General features: G+C 42.4%; 1 protein-coding gene across 1 annotated transcript in view; it reads left to right on the top strand.

Moving 5' to 3' along the window:
- The window catches only part of YLPM1 (YLP motif containing 1), a 48010-nt gene extending 33952 nt beyond the window's left edge, over positions 1–14058 (top strand). The window contains exons 17-18 of the mRNA XM_035902088.1: positions 930–1109; positions 1483–14058. Coding sequence (XP_035757981.1) covers positions 930–1076 — 147 coding nt within the window. The 3' untranslated portion in view covers positions 1077–1109; positions 1483–14058. The remainder of the gene's footprint in view (positions 1–929; positions 1110–1482) is intronic.
- The last annotated feature ends 4792 nt before the right edge of the window (positions 14059–18850 follow it).

Raw genomic sequence — 18850 nt, 5'->3', positions numbered from 1 at the left:
AGAAAGTGGAATAGGGAAGTGCTTGCAGAAAGGTGATAAGGCTATGTAACAAATCAGCCTGAATGGGACTAATCACTGAGGATGTTAAGGAAGAGCTCCTTCACTTACTGGTTTGTTGGGTTTTTTTTGTCCTGCAGTGGTGTTTTCCAGCTGAGTTTCTGGACTGTAGGCCTTCATCATCACCTCCCTCACTCCCTCCTCCCTGTTGCACTCCCTCCCACTGGTGTCTGGGTTTCTGGCTGAGGGAGTGACTGTGTATGTTTGAACAGGATGAATGCAAGTGATCCACATGACCATGAAAAGCCACAAGGAGGTGACTGCAGATGTAAAGATGGGAGATAACAAACGCAGGAAGAAGTTATTTAGTGTAAAGAAATAGTGGGGAAGATTTAAATAGAAATGTATCACAGAAGATAGAGAAGAAAACTGTCCCTCATTCATTGCCGAGTTGCTCTTTCACTGTCTTTCTGTAGTTTCACAGTCGTCTTCTAGATGCTTTGATTGTGCAATTGAAAGACAGGTTCTACTGAAAATGAAGACACTAAATGAATCTTTGATAATTCTTCCTGCAGACAGCATTGCTTTGAACAGAGAAATAATTGTAGTAATTAAACTTAAGCTCTCAGAATTATAGCATTGAAATGGAAAAGGCTAATTATCTGTACCTTTCTTCTATTCCATAGAACACCTGAGATATCAATTAAAAATAATCATAGAATCATAGAATGTTTTGGGTTGGAAGGGACCCCCTAGAGGTCATCTAGTCCTGTAGTTTCCATCTTTACCCCTCAGAAACCAAATTAATATTTACCTGTTCAAATGAAAATAAGTACAAATTAGAATTCTTGTACTCTTATCTGCAGTGGAAAGCCTAGACTTTTCTCAGGATTTCTTAAGAGATTGTCCTACTGATAGTATGTTCTCCATAGGTGCGGTGGGCAGATCTAGAAGAAAAAAAAGATGCAGACAGGAAAAGGGCCATTGGTTTTGTTGTTGGACAAACAGATTGGGAGAAGATAACAGATGAAAGTGGTCATCTTGCTGAGAGAGCCCTCAACCGCACCAAGTATATATGAAAAAGTGGTTAAATGGAATTTTGTGCCTTTAAGGTAAGTATTCAGTTTTCATGGATGTTTATAGCCTTGATGGTTTTTAGGGGTTTTTTTTAGGAGTTGAGGTTGCAGTTCATGTCATTGTTAGAGTTTTCCCAGACAGATAATTTGACTTGGAGCCTTGTATAATAGGTGTCAGCTGTGCCCGTGTCAATGTGCACCCTCCTGTACAGCATCTAGAAACAAAAGGAGAATGATTGTCAGCGATCAATCTCCAAGCTTTATTAACAAGAAGATTATGTTTTCATCAAAAGAGTAGTTTAGCTGTGTGCCCAGTCCTGTCTAGTTCAGATTTTGCTTACTGTATCTTAACTCTGACCATGTTAATTGCTGTTTTACTTGGTGTAACAAGCTTTTCCTTTCTTTACAGGCCATTTGCTCTGAGGAGAAGTGAACCAAGGTGTCATGAGCATCTTGCATGGGTCATGTCACTCCCACCTTCACAGTTTTTTTTTTTGTTACTTTAGTTTCAGCAGTTTTCTTGAGATATTGGCAGATAACCAGTGCCCTCAAAAAAAACCCAACGAATCCCACTGCTCCTAAGTGAGAAAGACAGTTTACTTTTTAATATTTTTCGAGGGGAGGGAGGGGGAGGGCCAGTAGTTTTAGCTGCTGTTTGTGGGATAAAGTGGAAAGTTTAGACAGACGTTACCTCCACTGTACTGTCACAGAATGTTTATCACCTTTGCTTTGTGGCCGTTCTCGTTTTATACTGTATGTACCTTGTAGCTTATTGTATTAGGAAGCAGAACAATAAATTTCACTATAAACTCGGTGTTCTTGGTGGACCATATATCATGGTTTTTTTGTTTGACATTTTAAATGTGGTCTGTGTTCACATGTTGACAGTGCTCAGAACCGTCCTTACCTGGAAGAGGTGCTGTGCTCATATTCTGGAATGTGTCCTGTCTTCTAGGTTTATCACGTGCTCCTCCTTCTCATAGACAGCTCCATTAAGGCCCCAGGTTTTGCTGGCCTTTAGGAGTCATACCGTTCTCATTCCTCCTGGAGAGCAGCAATGATCGTTATATTTTGGATCCTAGTTCCTCAGTTATGTCAAATTTCCATTACTACGTGAGTATAAATTCTGCTGGATGGCTCTGAAATACTCAAGGTAGTAATGTGTGAAAAACATTTCTTTAATGCTCAACTTGAAAACGGGTACTACAGAGTTCTCCGAAGGGTAGCCTAGAAAATTCATTTTGGTCTTACTATGTCTTTTAGTCAACACTGGTCCCTATCAGGGTATTTCATTCCATTCATGTCTACTGTCTCATAGAGAAACATCATTAAAAGAAGCAACGAAGACCAGAAGTTATAGCCTTCCATTCCTTTAATAAATGTGTTTAGCTTACTAAAAAAGATAATGAATAGCAGTCCACATTATTAAAAGTGGTACAAACTCTTCATAGATGGTGATGTATTGCTTCTGCACAGCATCAGGTTTGCTGATGAAAACTGTCTTTTGTCCTCAGGTTTTGAAGCAAATGCCTTGTGTTAACGACCAGGCAAGGTGTTTAAATCCAAAAATAATTGCTGTTTTACTGGTGAATTGAATTTTTGCTCATGGTCTTTCTGAGGGAAGAAAATGAAATCCTGGATTTCCTTCTCTGCTATTCTTTGTTGCGCTGCTGAGCGATTACATTGTGGTTTGCGTCTAGGTTGGTAAATCAACTAGTTCTGGTGTGGCAGTTCATGCTGTTAAAAGAGAGCAGCAGTGCTAATAGATAGTTTTGGTTGCCATTCTAATGTTTTGGTTTATTGGATGTTTCTGAGCCTTGTCTCTGGTGCGTGATTGAAAGCTCTTTGGTAAACGAGGGGAATAGCCGAACTTGTGTTATGACCTGAATGTGTTTGATAGAAGAAAATCAAGCTCCCTGAATGCAGTGTTTTTAACATGGAAGTTGATAAATATGCATTTTCTGTGTACACATACTATTATGTAGCATATGTACTTTCTTTTTTAAATGTTGCTAAGTACTCTTTGAAATCTGACTGAGAATTGTTGACACATGGGAACTAAGAGTTAACCAGAAATCAGGATTGTGCATTGCTGTGGAAATCGGGCAAGCTTCACTTTGGAAAAGTTACTCTCTCAGGTATGTGTAAAACGGGTTTCAGTCTATTCTCAGTTGTCCGTAACAAAGCTGGATTTCTTGTGGCACACCATTGTTACAAGTTGATGCTGTTTCTTGACTTTTAAGAACTTATAATGGTTTTGTCTGTATTTTTTTTAATACTCCTAAGCAGATCCTTTTCTAACATTTTCCTTTCCAGGCTAAATAATATTTCTGGGGCATGTAAATGGATAGCGTATGACAGAACTGATCATATTGATTACTGTTTTTAATAATTTTGAAAATTATTTTAGCAGATAACACCCAGAGTGGTGTCACTGCTTATTCTGTGGTGCATGTGGAATTAAAGAGAGATGAGCAGAGAATATACATAAAGTTATACTTTGACGAGAACAGAGAGGAAAATGTATCAATCTTCAAGTTTAGGGCAAAATTTCAGTTATGAAAACATACTGTTACAGACTGTATGTCAAACTGTTTAATCAGAACAGGCTGAAGGGCTTGGGGGTTTTTGTTGTTGTCTTCCTGGTTCCCTGAAGTTCAGACCTTTTCCATTTCTATACTGTTTCATAACCTTTGCCATTTGTTTCAGTTGGTTTGAATGTTTAGCAGGTCAGTCTTCATCTGCTTCACAGGAAATGGCTCTCAAAGAGAATAACTTATGCCAGAACTACCACCTGTCACAGATTCTACACACTGTAGTCCTTCAGTGAGTGAAGAAATCGAGCAAAAAGGAAAAATTCATCACTGCTGCTGACAGAACTGAGAATAGCTAGGTAGTCCTATGCTTGGCTTGTAGTCAGAGCTTGGTAATTAGTGATTTCAATTCTGTCTAGAAAATCCTTCACTACAAAATCCAGTAAGTTTTGATCCTGATTTAGTTCTTACTCATCATCTGCTCACTGATATTGGCAGTAGCATCTTTCAGAGCACTGAACAGAAAGAATACCTGCGTTCATTGATGGCTAAATAGGAAGATACGCATCCAGTGCTCTCGGATAATGATCCGTCTTTGACCATGCATGCAATTGTGGTAACTTTAAGTTGGACTGTTTCTGTGCAGTGCATCACATTTAAAAATACAACTTGGAAAAAATCATCAGCTGCTGCAGAATGGAGCTGCCACCTCTTGAGCAAAGTTGACTGTTAAAACACTATTTTCTGTGAATTACAATTTCTTGTGGCACTTCAGTTTTTCTCAAGACGGTCTGCTTTTTTTAAGAGTATTGAAACTACCGCTCTCATGGTAGAAGTACATGTACTTTTTGCAAGGGAATGTGCAACCTAAGACATGCTGCTGCTATGTGAATAGAGCTTAGTTGTCGTCTTCAGTCACCTTGTGTTTTACTGTAGGATTGCTCATTAAGCATGATGGTCTGACTATGGTATGAAAGAGTGAAAATATAGTGTAGAATATTATGTCGGTTCTGAAAGTGCCATGGTTTTCTTTTTCTTAAATGTTTATATCAACATAGGTAAGCGACTTACCTTGCATTATTATTTCCCAGTCTTTAGAAGGGAAGAATTGGTGTCTGTACAAGTTGGGAGTTTCACTTTTCACCCATCAGGTTGGGTTTGGTATTTTTTCGACTTTGATTCAGTCATCTTTGCGAACCCAGTCCATCAATTGTTCCTTGCCTGTCTGTTGGTAAACAAAATACATCGCTGTTGCTGTCTGTCTGTAAGGTGGTGTTTTAACTATTTCTGAAGCCTTTCAATCTCTGAACAACCATTTAGATACCATGGATTTCAGTAGTGGCTTTTATGAAAGGATTGAATTGGAAAAGTAGAATATTACACTGAAACAAATGTATTAACCTATTCCTAAAAAGCCCACGTCTAATCCAGTTAAGCAGTTAAAAATTGTGAAGAATCGTGATTTGCAAGTCACATTAGAAAGTATGCTTCCTGCAGAATAGTCTGTCATTAGCGTGCTTTTAAATGAAAGAGAAGAACGTGACCTTGCCAGCCAAAATCGGTTTTTCCCAATCTGAAATTTCAACATCATGGGAACACTCTTGAGAGTCCTTTTCAACGGAACGAAGTCATTCAGCCTGTGGGACAGCTCGTTGCCACCTAAACAAATTTATTGTTACCAGAAGAAAAAATATTCTTTGTCCATTTGTTTAATGCGGCTGTCATGGTGAATCGTTTCATGCCCTTTGGACACAATTTCCCTTAGAAGATTGTGCAATTTTATTATTAATATTGCTGCCATGAGATTTTAGAAACCCACACAATATTGGACAGACCTCAGGACTTGAAGAAAACATGGTTGATCTGGGTTGGAGGCAAATTGTGCTTTTTTTCTATGAAGTTCCCAACGTCTCTGCCAGCATGCAGCGAGCTAACTGTGAGTTGACTGAACTGAAACCCAGGAACTCTCTTGGAGTATTGTAGCTTGGCATACGTGGACTGGAAAGGGGAAGCAGTACTGAGAGTTTTCTTTGCCTGTGGAACATTCACATGGTCTGCATCCTCAGGAAGCCAAGTACTGATGGGTACATGGTTCCTTTTTATTGTGCCTCTCTTTGTTATTTAATGTTTCCCAGATTACCCCCAGGAAATGAGGTTTCAATACTGAACTTGAGGTCCACTGACAATTTGGGATCAAGCTGTACCAGGACAACTTGCATACTATGAGATAATGTATTTGAGGAGCAGAGGTGGCCATCTTGGTTGAGATCTGCACGTTTGCAGCGTGAACTATAAGTGGTAAAAAGAAACTCTTCTTGCAATGTGGTGGTATAAGACTGACTATACTTAGTTTTCTTATCACAGTAGAAATGTGAAGAGAACAGAAATTTCCTAGAATTTAAGATACAAATGGAGCAACTCTCTGTTTTGAGTCCCTGGGGCCGTCATCTTTATTCTCTCATAAAACTTGAATCAAAGTTGTATTCTCTTCTCCTGCTCATCCATTCCTACAGGTGCGAGTGAGAATCCTTCAACCAACTAAAAGAACACCAAGTAATTCTTCTGATTTCTGCTTTAGATTAATCACTTTCTTCTTCACGGTGAAACCAGTTTATTTCATTCTTACCAGCAGAGTGTTTCAGCAATTGCGATGTCTCTTTCTACCACTTCCAGATTTGCATGGTACTGGATCTGCAGCCTGGAGCCTTAACTCTTCCTCATGCATGTAGGTTGGAAAATTGGTAATGACAATATTTCCTTCAGGTGGATTATCACTTTCTAGCTGATTAATACTGTTTGGAAGCAGAATGTGCTCTTTTATTCATGGTTTTGTTTAAACCAGGTAAGCACAAATACTGTTACCAAACAAAAAGTACAGCAAATTACTAGAAATGGAGAGACAAAGTGTTTTGAAGTTGCTTATGTTTTCTATTCTGTGTTGGGTTTCTAGTCAGGAGGCTCTGGTCTGTTTGAATTGTAGAATTTAAGATTTGAATTTGCAAACCTTAAAGCTGCCTGGGTGGAAATGGCACAGTTTCTTTTTTTTCTAATATTTTTCTGACTTGTGGAACTCTTTGGGAGGGGAGGCCTTTCCCTAGGGCTTGTGCTCTGGAGTATCAGTTATTCAAATATTTCTCCATACTGCTTCCCTTGTATGTTTGTACCGGGACAAAGTTTGTTTCCTTAACTGGTCAAGATACACATGTATGAATGGATGTTTAGCTTTACACAGGAAACTTCTGATGCTTTTTATTAGGATGGCATCTGAACTGTCTGCTGTGACCATTATATTATGTATGAAGTTGCTGTGTTTGACCAGTTCGTACTCTCAGGGGAATATTTGAAGACTGCAAGGTTGTTATCACTTCACCAATTCCTGTGATGCTGCTTTCTTTGGAGAGAAATTATAACTGCAGTGCTCCTTGCAAAAAACAAACAAACAACAAAAAAACCCAAAACAAACAAAAAACACTTGAGAAGTGAAAACTTTCCATCTAAATGAAGAAAAAAGAAATTTAAAAAAAAATGAAAAATGGGAATTCAGTTAGTTTTACTCTAATTATCTGAGCTGGAATCTGTCTTATGTGGCTAGAATGTGCTAGCATCTCCACTGTCTGAGGTGTCTGCTTTAGCTACTGGCTGCATATATATTTGTGGAGGAGAATCTGAAAGTAATCCCTACCATTTTTTGTCTGCAGATCAAAAGCACATTTGAGCAAGCCGATTTAGAAAGCAGTTCATCTTGAGAAAACCTGTTAAGGGTGATTTGGAAGTACTTTTTAATTCCTTTAAAAAGCACAAGCCATTAACAGATTACATGTAAACTGAAGCATTGCCCCCCAGAAAATGGAAGCACTTTCAAAAACTAAGATTTCTTCTGTTCAGGTCTTGTAGGATGTTACTTTTCTTCTCTGGGATTTAGCACAGAAAGGGAACAGAGCTGCAGTTCTTCCCGGCTTCAGAGTGTAAATGGCCTTAAACTGCAAAAATCGAAATATTTCTTTTGACAGGTAGGTAATACAGACAATTACTTTAGTTTGGCACTACACCACATGCAGATGACAAGGTATCTTAAGCAGCATTTAAAATGTATCTTTTTGCTCTGTTTTGGTAAGTCTGATGCAGATATTAATGAAAGTTTTGTTTGACCACTGTTGCTGATCCGGGTGCTAGCCTTTGTACATGTAGCTTGTTTTTTGAGAATGCTGTATTACTGTTTGGAGCACAGAAAGCAGCTTTACCAACAAACACCTACACTGCTTCAACTTACTCATCTGTGGATGCTCAGAACTCTTGTGCAAGTGATGAGTCTTTACTGCTATTCTTTGAGGTGTTTGTTTTTCCATTTCCTTTGAACTGAAGTTGCCAAATTCTTTCCTTTGAAGAAGACATGGACAGATTAACTTGTCTGGTAGCAGATCTCACTGTACTCTTCAGTTAATCACGAAAGTCAAGATTTTTCAGGTAATGACAACCAGATGGCACTAAAGCTTTGATTTCATTGTAGGATTAAATTGGAAAAAAAACCAAAAGCTTGAAATTGTTTCCACTATAATTAAATTTTTGTGGTTTCATGTTGCCCAGTACAGTTTAAAACCATTAACTTCTACTTCGTGAAAGAAAAACTCACCACTTTTCTATGGAAAAAATGTCAGTGGATTAATGTTGCACTGTTGTGTGGAGTATCTCTTGCAGTCCACAGTCAAGATTTTGTGCACCATTGAACCTACGTGCTGCATAAATATGGAACAAGACTTTTCATCTGCCTTGAGGAGAGGCATCAAAATTAAATGGTCTGTTTATTTTATAAACACTTTTTTTTTTTTCAAGACTTTAAATATACTGTAGCAAGAAATAATTCCTCTGAAGTCTTCCAAGGTTTCTTATTGAATCTTTTGCTTTTTTCCCTCTTGGAAAAAAGAAAAATAAGGATAAATAACCAAACCAAAGCACTAAAGATACTTCTGATAGAAGAACCCGCTAACTCTTCACTCTGGCTAGGAAACCTCAGAACTTCAGCTTGATCAGAGACGCTACCGAGATCTCTCACAAAGAAATGTGCTTGAAGCTCTAATGTGAACGGTTCAAACAGGTTTGTGCCATGTGTGGTATGATTACCACACGTTTTGCAGTCAGTGCTTTATAGTTAAAGAGGAAGGTGACTGCCCTTTTCCAAGGAGTTTACAATCTACATATTCCTTTATTAGGAATATAACGGTTTGTATCTGCTTTCCCTTCTCCCAGCAGGCAGAGGGAATCTGCTGTAAGGCTGAAGGGATGGCCCTGAAGTAAACTTGGGTATAAACTTCCTCATTTTTACTGAAAAGTCTGTCTGTTACAGCCTTATTGCAGAACATACGGTTCAGATGTAGCTTGAGAAGAATATTCACGTACCCTTTAAGCAATTTATCTACAAATCTGTTGAGGATAGACACCAACGTGGTGAGCATGCTGCATTGCTAGCGGTATGCTAACAGTGCACATCTGTACCTCCTACTTGAAGATGAACTTGGAGCAGAATAAAAATTTACTAAAAAGCTAGATTTCCCTCAGTAAAACCAGAAGTGACTGTTTGGCTTCGTGTCAGTTTGGGGAACTGATGAAACCTGTGACCTTTGGTGATAAATATTTCTCCATTGCCTCCTTTGTCAGTTGTGTCTGTACTGGCCTGTAGAAGATTGTCTCAGTCCTGTGGATTTCCATCCTCCTCTCATTCCCAATCTAGATGTACAATCTGCTATGCTGAAGGAGAAGACTCTCTAGAAGTTAAGACTGGCATGATTAATTGCTAAAGGCAAAAATGCTGACCATATCACATTGTCACCTTGCACTCTGCTGTGATAGTTTCTTGCATTCTGAGTCTAAGTCATAGTCTGGGATTTCACTTGAAAAGCCACAGCTGTCCAGAGAATTTCTCTGATCTCAAAGGCTGTTCACTACATACTCTGATGCAGCAGCATCCCGTGCAGTCAAGAGTTTTGGAGAGGAGTTCCTCAACAGCACCTGTTACAGCTGAGCAATCCCATAGAGATTCTCTTTCTCAAGGAGTATCGCAAAATCTCTCTCTCCGTTCAGACATGTCTTTTCAGCATCTGACCTTTTTGGTCAGACTAAGTTCTATAAATGCAAAATGCAGGTGCTGTGTCCTTGTTCATGGACAGTTGTTTGTCATTCCTAGTGAAACAGAACTTCAGAAATGCACATGGCTGACAAATCTGCGCAATTGATGTGAGGTCCAGGGTTGGTGGTGAGGTGACTGCATTTTCAAAGGAGTGTTATTTCTGTATGTTCTTCATCTGGATGTTTTTATTCACAGGGATTGATTTCAAATGTCATTGCCTTGGAAAATACTCTTTCTGCCGCAGTTCTGTATCAGTCTCTTATTTAGATGAATGCTTTAGGTTGAGACTTTGGTATACTACTTCTTCCAGTTTCAGAGATTTACCTTTCTAAGATAAAGATATATAGCTCATTGTAGTACGCATTGATTTTTCCTTTTCTGTACTTTTGTGGCATTTTCTTTTATCTTAATTTGTCCTTGGCTATATGCATCAAGATGAGGGAGATCTATTTTCAACAGTGGAAGCTACTTACTAGCCTAGGTGTACAGGAGAGACAAATAATGTACTTCTCTCCTTGTCATAATTAACCTAATTGGGCATCTGTTTTTCTGCATTTTCTAGCGCAGGTCATAAACAAATGTGTAATGCACCTCATATGTATATGACATAAAACTTAAAAAAAATGTGTAATGCTCAAACCAGTTGCCTTTGCATTGGGTGCTCCAGATGGATTAGTCCAGTCCAGCAGGGATTTAAGACCTGTACGTGGCTTCCAGAGCCTTCTGCACTGCTATTTTTCAAGTTTCGGTCTTTGCTGTGATTTTTTTTTTCCCCTCTGTGTTTGTGTCAAGTTGTATAGACCTGGTGAGTACAGCGTTCAGTATAGCTGAATGTACAAATGCAGTCTGTGTATTGTAGAAACGTTAACTTCCTGCAATATGTAGGTTGCTTTTTTTTCTTTTTTTAATACTGCTGTTTTCATTGTTCTCTACCTTTGATGCACCAGTTGTGAAGAAGGAAGACCTCTGGAATTAATGGCACTAAAATTGCATTGAGTTTAAAGTCATTAACATTATTAAAATATTTCACAAATACGCACCTGGTCAGCATCTTCCCTGGCAAAGAGGAAATAAATTAGCAGCTTAATCAAGACTGGACAGTATTCTAGCGAATTTTGGGAAGTATAAAGGGCTAGAAATACATTGCGAAAATGTAAGGATTGGAATTCAGCGTTCAGTGTCAGATTCCTTTTTTTTGCTGACTTCCTAACTGTGATAAAAGACAGGTTTTGAAAATAGGATCATATGTAAAATGGTGCTTTTGGTGATCTCAGGGAGAAGAATGCTCAGTAGCAATTAGGCACCTTTTTTTTTTACTTACATTTATCAACTGGGATTTTTTTGTTTGGCTGGGTTGTTGGGGTTTTTTTTTGCTGTCATTGTCACGGAGTTTGGTTTATTTTAAGAGCAGCTTTGCCTTTGGAAGCAGCAGCCTACCTCCTGCCGCGTCACTGACATGTTGCCCTTGAACCCTATGCACACAGGGATTCCGTCCTGCGCCCGGGATGCGTCTGAGCCAAGCTCGGAACAGTTAATGTGGAGCAGATAAGCCCCGTTACCAGAGAGGGAATGGCACAAAGATGCATGTCTTCAGTGATGCTTCTCAGAAATCACCTTATAACTTCTCACAGACTAATTAACTTGATTTTTATCTAGGGGTTTGCCCTCAGGAGTCAGTCCTCTTCTGTTTGGCAGATGGGCTGGGGGGATGCTACATCGTAATGGGGGATGGCGGATGAACCGCATGTAATTTTGAACTATCTGTGGTGTGGATTCATGTGCTGGGGCACTCCAAATGTCTGAAGCTACGCTACGGTCATCTGTATTGATAACATATCTGTGTGTTCAATCTTAACAGCGCGGAACTGAGTTGTGACAGCAGGGGATTTTCCCAGTGCTACAGTTCTGTTTAAATGTCTTGTGGGGAAAACAGACACTGGAGAGGCGTCTGCATAAAACCTTCCCCCTTATTAATCTCAGTGCTCCTGTACTTGTACCAGGATTTAGGGCTATTTTATGTAGATCTTTCACATGTAGGGCCTGATTTTTTTCTTTTTTTTTCTTTGTAACACCTTATTTACCTTGTCATTGCTCCATTACTTTTACAGATTTCTGTTTCACACCTGCATGATATCAGTTACGTCTACAATATTGGCATTTATCTATCCTCTCCGCCTTCTTCTCCCCCAGCTCTCTTAATTGTTATTTCGTATGTCTGAGAATCCTTCCTCAACTTTAGCTTCCAGCGTGCATTGTTGTGTTTGGGGCGTGGGGCTGTTAACCCTATGGTTTATTTCCAGTGGAAAAAGCCACTGAATGCTTGCAAGCACATGATCATTCGGTAATATACTGAATAAAGACAATTGAACTGGCACCAGAAGGCTTTATAGGAGAAGCTTTGCGAGATGGTGAACAGAGTTTTGCAAACTGCTTATCTAGCAAGATCGTTGGATCACTGGAGCACATTGCAGGGACAGTGTAAGGACCAGTAAGTTTTCAGAAAAGACTTTTGGGACGTTGCACGCTGCTTTCAGGTGATGTCATTGCCATGCCGCTGAAGAGCACCTTCCATGCTGGTTCCAGCATCGTTTGTAAAGAGAGGAGCTGCTCTGCAAAAAATTGCTACCACCACTAATTCCTGGAGAACAACCTCTGTGGAAAGAACAGCTGGGTGGCTCTGAGGCTGATGGTGGGCTGTGGTGGACATAACAGGACACGCAGTAGTTTTAAGAGAGGTAAGATCTTCTGATGGTAACTGCCAGCCTACTGACTGACTGATGCCTCCATACCCACTGTTTGTTACGACACAGATCTTGAGAATTGTAGTAAGGCTGTTCCCACGTAAAATGCCAGCCTGCGATTCGTGACACAGTCAAAAGTTAAACTTGTTTTTGCTTAACCCATAAGTTTGGGGGCAAATGGTCAGAGATGGGGTGCGGTGATCTGAGTAAATTGATACCGTCAGGAGATGATGGGCTTTACAATGAGCGTATTGATGCAGCCAGACCATAGACTGTTAGCAGGGAACAGGATGGCACTGAGCATGTAAAGGAAAGGAATTGCCTTCTTTTTGTTCAAATTGCATGGTTATAGGGAAACAAGCTTACAGCAACTTGGGAGAAAGAGGATTCTGCAGTTTTGTCTCTGTTATCGGAGAGTTCACACGCAACAGTGTCTTTGGCACCAAACAGATGCTCTGTGCCTTTGCAGTCCTCCCCACAGTAGCTCCTCAAGAAAGACTGGTCCAAAGATAATTCCTTCCAGTGTGAGGCAGCCCCTTCTAAAAATTGAAATGCAGTCTTCTGTGTGAGTAAACCTGGGACCTGCAAGGATTTTGTTTCCCAAATGGTGTGACTGTTCACATGCAGAAAGCATTGCCACCAGCACCCTGGTTACAGTGCAAGTATGGAAGATGCTCACACGAGCAAATTGTACAGTGTTAATGTCTCCAGTTAAGTGCTAACATGTGGGTGAGTATAGCCCTGTCACTCCTTTACCTTTCAATACATAATCAAAGCTGTGTGAAGTTCCTGAAACAGAACATTTGTCACCAGATCAAATGCTCCTGCCTTGGCTTGGCTTGGCTTGTTACCGCCTTGGGAAGCCAAGATCCTGTGCCATGAATACTGAGACCTTCACTGCCTGGACCATTACTGAGGTGGTGTGTCCAACTTCCAGATGCTGCCAGTTCCTGCAAAGAGATTGCTCTGATCTTTTAGATAACATTGCTCATTAAAAGTTTAGTTGGAAGCAGAGGTGAGATTCCTTTCAAGCTCAGGGTTAGAAATTGCTGCAGAAAAAATGGTCTGTTTGCAGTCGCGGCATGACGAAGAAAAATGCAGCGGTGACTCAGGGTGCTGCACAGGGGCTTGCGCCCTACCCAGAGGTTGCTCAGTACGAGTCCACTGCCAAGCTAAAAAGCCTCTGGTGTTCTGTGCCTGTTTGGAAATGCCATGTTCTGGGCACGGCCTTCCACAAAAGAAACAACAAACTGAAAAATCTCTGGGCCAGCAGCTGTCAGAGGTGAGAAGAGACAGCTTTGCTGCTGCTCGGCACAGTGCTCACAGCAGCAGCCCGGCATCTTTCTGAACGCGAATAGATGATATTCTGCTGTGTAACGACTGCTCAAGAGAAGAGAGCACCGTGGCTTTTAAAAATACCATTTCTATAGCATTACCTTTTTGTAACTGTAGCTACTATTGCTAAAGTGTTTTCTTTAAAAACAGCCTTTGTAATTATTTTTGTTTGAACGTGGGTTGCACTGCCAGTCGTGGGGACTCAATAGATGTAGAGACGCATAGGGCTGGCCCCACTTTTCCCTTGAGCGTGAATTCATGGTGTTTTCAAAAGTTGTCCTTACTTCTACTGTTTCTTACTTGGAGACCTGGAAATCAGAAATGGAAAACAATTACTTAAGCTGTTTGAATGTTCTGTGCTCGCTCTCTGAGAACCAAGTGAGGACGCGTTTTATACAGAGATGTATATACACACGTTAGGTATTTTGCTTAGTTTTTTCAAATAATACAAAGTATTTTTTTATAATTTCTGTTCTCTGTGTAAAGCTATGGATGACATATTCGTGCTTTGGGAAATCCAGTAAAATATTTTCCTTGAAGTTCCAGGTTTTTTCCTCTATCTTGTGTTTTTCCCACTCCCAGCTTTTCACTTTACCACTTGCTTTTAGCTGCTTATTTTTCATGATTGGGATAAGAGAAAAAGGTTGATCCTGTTGGGTACAGGCTGGCACTTTTAAGAGCGATCCGTGTTAATCTAGTGGAACAACTAGTAAGAAAACAAAAGCCTGAGCAATAAACACCAGCAGGGAAGCTGCCACATTTGGCTCGTGCTAGTTGGACTTAATGCTGTGTCGTTAAGAGTTGCTTAGTAGGTAATGGGAAATAGCCCCAGAAAGTGTTTATAGTGCCCATTTTATTGGAATAGCAAAACCAAGAATGGTGTTTGACCCTAATACACAAAATGAAAATTATTCAGTGAACTTTTAATCAAAAGCCTAGTGCTAAAAAAAAGATATTACTGAATTTGGGAAGCCTGTAGAAATACTGCAGAGGCTGACAGTAGGTATGATTGCTTACTGTAGATGTGCTGAAAGTCATCTCAAAAGGAGAAAATAAGAAATTTCTCAAATTTTAGGTCTCTAGTGTTTGTATGTTACCAAAAAAAAAAAGCAAATAGTGCCCTGGGTCTTAATGACATGGGACTTCACCTGCCACTTGGCAGCCTGTGCAGTTAGCTGAAGAGGGATTAGCGTATAAATATGGACTGTATCCTCACGTGTTGAGTGTGGACCTAAATCTGCTTTTCCTTGAGATCTGTAGCACAGCTCTTGCTGGCTTTGCTTTTGCATTCTAGATCAGGCCCACTTTTAAAAATGTATTTACTGGTTTGGTATTTATGCACAGACACACGTGCTTGCTTTTGGGCAGCCTGCCTCCCATCTTCTCCCACCCCAGCTGCCTCCCCTCTAAGGCAAGCATTGCCCCAGCCAGCCCTGCTGGGTTTGGGTGGCTTCCAGCAGAGACTGACTACCCTCTTGCTCCTGTGTGCACCCTTGCTCAGAGGAAATCTCTCCCTCGGAAGCCCCTGGGCTACATGGTTGACCTCCCTGTCCTGCTGCCCTGCCTGGGCAGAGCTCCCTGTGAGACATCTCCCTGCTCCACCCTGCTCATCTTCAGTGCTTGCACCCAAGCTGCTGCAGGCAGGCCAGAGAGCCGGGGCACCCCAGAAGGGAGAGTGTAGCCCTGTCTGCGTGGCTCTTGCCGCTGTCTAATCAAAATGGGGTTTTCATTGCCTATGTCGAAGGGAGAACAGCTCAGCTAGCTGCTGCGGTGAAGCTGGCACCTGGCACAGCCCTGCTCCCCGGTTCCCATCCCCTGGTCCATGGCTCATGCGAATATCATATTTCATGGTGTGCAGAAAGAAAAAGCTGCTGCTACCAGCTAGAGATACCAGTCAGTCCTGGGGGACCCCACAGCGTGTTTTATCCTTGAGCCTGGTCTCCACAGTCCCGCCGTGCGTCGCTTCACCTTCCCCTGGGGTGGTGCTGAGTCTGCAGCACAGGATAGCTTTGTGCACCAGAGGCAGAGGAAGGGGTATCTTCTCCAGCTGAAAAGTGACATCAGCTCTCTCAAATGTGGTATTTGTACCATAACCTGGATTGATCTCTCCTGCCAATGTACAAAATGGGGCAGCAGATGTTGCTGAGATTTCATGAGCATAGGCCGCTGGCTCACCAGGGGATGCTTACCTGGGGAGAGCTGCCCTGATGCCAAATACACAGCTGAGGTGTGTGTTTGAGGGAAGGTCCCTTTCAAGAACATCTGCTTGAGCTGGGAAACTACTAGGACTGGTTCGGTCACGGCAGACAGGTCCAAGTCATTAGCAGGAGTAAAGAAAAACCAGAGATGTTTTATTGCTTGTCAGAGTTTCCCCCCAAGCTATTTTGGCACACAGGATGAACATTCACTAGAAACTTTTTCAAGCTCTAATTAGTTGTACATGAGTAACAAGGGCTCTTATAGTTAAGTAACAACATAGGTGAGTATGTAAGGGCTCTTACGGTAAGTAATAACATAGGTGAGTACATAAGGGCTGTCAGGGCCTTGCCAGCTTAGTGTGGTCACATCTCCCTCTTTTGGCTGCTACAGGACACCGGCAGCCTGGAGGCAGAAAACGGGGATTTTTAGTGCTTAGTGGTCCTTGCTGCTGTTTACTTATGTGGACTGGGTGCATTGCTATGGATGGGTTATGAATGCAATTGGAAATGTAAAAGGTAGCCCCGAGGAACTGTTCCCGGAGGAGACAGTTATGGGTGGCTGTGGGCTTTTTGCATAAATCACAGAAATTTGGATAGAGGGAAAGATTATTTTTTTTTTTTTTAAATATGAAACAGAGTCAGCTGTAGGTGAGTGCGCTACCCCATTGCTTCCTCAGGTAATTAGAGGGAAATGGTGAAGCAAGAGCCCACCCAAGCCTGAGAGTCATGACCGTAGTCACTGTACGGGCAGTGGCTCCCCCTTCTCCCCCAGCCCTCTGAGCAACACACTTTGTCAGTAGAAAACTCCCTGTGACAGGCACCCGTTAGCCTTTGATTGAAAACTCGCTGCTGTAGCTTAGGCACCACTAGAACGTAAAGGAAATTACACACCATACCCTGCACAGCACCACCAGTGAAACCCTCATTTCTTAAGAATTCGCACCTTATTTCCCTTATGCTTTGGGCTCCATCACCCCTAGGGTAACACCAGCTCTCCCTGTGTCCCAGTAGGTGTGCTGCCTTCTCCATCTCTGGCACTCCTGTCACCGAGGTGGAGGGAAAGCTGCTGGCGCCCCCTCTTCCTTCTCTGCCAGCCACCAAGGCTCTCGCAGGAGCTGTGGGGCCGTGGTTCGGCTCGCCCCACCTCGTTGTGCAGCAGAGCTGTGCCTGTCTGGCTGCAACCCCCTGGCTCTGGGCGGACAAGCACCCCCGGAGGAGGCAGCTGCACCCCAGGCTCCCCAGACAGGAGCTCTGCTTGCAGAGGGAGTGTGGAGTGACCAAAAAGTGGGTGGATGCTCCCTCTGCATCCCTGACACCTCTGTGCTCTCTTGTCACCCTTGGCTGCCGGTGGACAGGGGGTTGAAAAGCTGCTGGGGAGGTGCCACCCAGACAAGTGCCCTGTGGTTTCATGTCCTTCGCAGACTCTCTGTAGCCCTGGTTTTTTGGGGGTTTTTTCCCTGTTTCTGTTGGATGGAAAATGTGCCCAGGCAGAATTCAACCCATGGGTACAAGTGGCAAGGCCTCATCACATAGAAAGGATAACCCATGTGAGATGCTCTTTGTGGTGGTCACGCTGGTCCATGTTTCACAAAAGCCAGTGTAAAACACAGCTCTGTAGTTCCTGCTTCTTTGCAGTTACGTGGCAAACACTGGTGCAAAAATCCTGCTCCAAACACTGGCTCTAATCCTGTTCAACATCTTCATTAGTGGTCGGGTTGTAGAGTCTCCCTCCTTGGAGATATTCAAAAGCCATCTGGACATGGTCCTGGGCAACTGGCTCTCGGTGGCCCTGCTTGAGCAGGGCTGATGACCCCCCACGGGTCCCTTCCAACCTCAGCCACTCTGTGTTTTGGGGCATTGCCTTGCCCTTAACCCCCCACCTGCCGCTTTACTGGCATCCATGAACTTGCACGTTAGCAGAGGAAGCGAGAAACTGCTCCCTGGGGGACTCTGTGTGAAAAGGTTCCAGCAGGATGTCTTCAGTAAACCTGTATCTTACATGCTCTAATCGTTTAACTACGGCCAAAAGAATTTGCTAACCCCTTCCCTGAGCCAGGCCATCATCTCTTTTTCCAGCAGCGTTAGTTTTGTCTACCCTATGCATTATTTAAGCTCTGAGGTAGTTACTGCCTGCAGGAATGGCACCATCCTGTCCTTTACGGTGCCACCAGCAGCACTTCTCAGATGCTGTACATTTGAGTCCAGTGCCCGTAAGCTTTGGGCTCTGTCTCCATCTGCCTCCAGTCCCCCCCTTCCTGATCCTCCCAGCAAGTTGCACTTTGGAGCAGTCTGATGCCAAGGCATTGGGGTGAAGGGGGTGGGTTTAGACGAGCAGGGTGGTTAGCAGGGTGCAGTGTTATTCTTTTCCCAACAAAAGGCAAGAAATTCCCAGGGTAACGCTTTAGAGCAGAAGTTATCAAATAGCTCTCTAGGGATGTAAGGGGTAACTTAAACTATGCGTTTATTTAAAAATGGACTGAGTAAATTTGGTATTGGGGTTGTAAAACATACAAACCTCAAGAGACGACCGTACAAACAGAAGCAGGGAATCTAGCTAGCTGCACTCGTGATGGGGGGCACCACTGTGAAACTGCCCCTATTTTGGAGACCCCATCCTGCCCTGATGTTATCACACGCTTCCTTACCCCTGCAGATACACTGCCTGTGGATCACCCTGGGCGCTCGCTGATGCTGGAGCTGTGATTTTTCATCTCCCATGTCACTTGCTGTGCTCTAGTACCCAGCTGGCACCTTGTAGCACATCCAGCACCATCTCGACCACCTCCCAGTCCTCTTGTGGAAGGTTTTGCACAGGGAGGTTGTTGTGCACCCACAGTTATGCATCGCT

The sequence above is a fragment of the Egretta garzetta genome, unplaced genomic scaffold (assembly GCF_000687185.1).
Source record: "Egretta garzetta isolate BGI_Z169 unplaced genomic scaffold, ASM68718v1 scaffold79, whole genome shotgun sequence".
NCBI classification, from domain to species: domain Eukaryota; kingdom Metazoa; phylum Chordata; class Aves; order Pelecaniformes; family Ardeidae; genus Egretta; species Egretta garzetta.
This window is presented reverse-complemented; position numbering and strand designations above follow the sequence as displayed.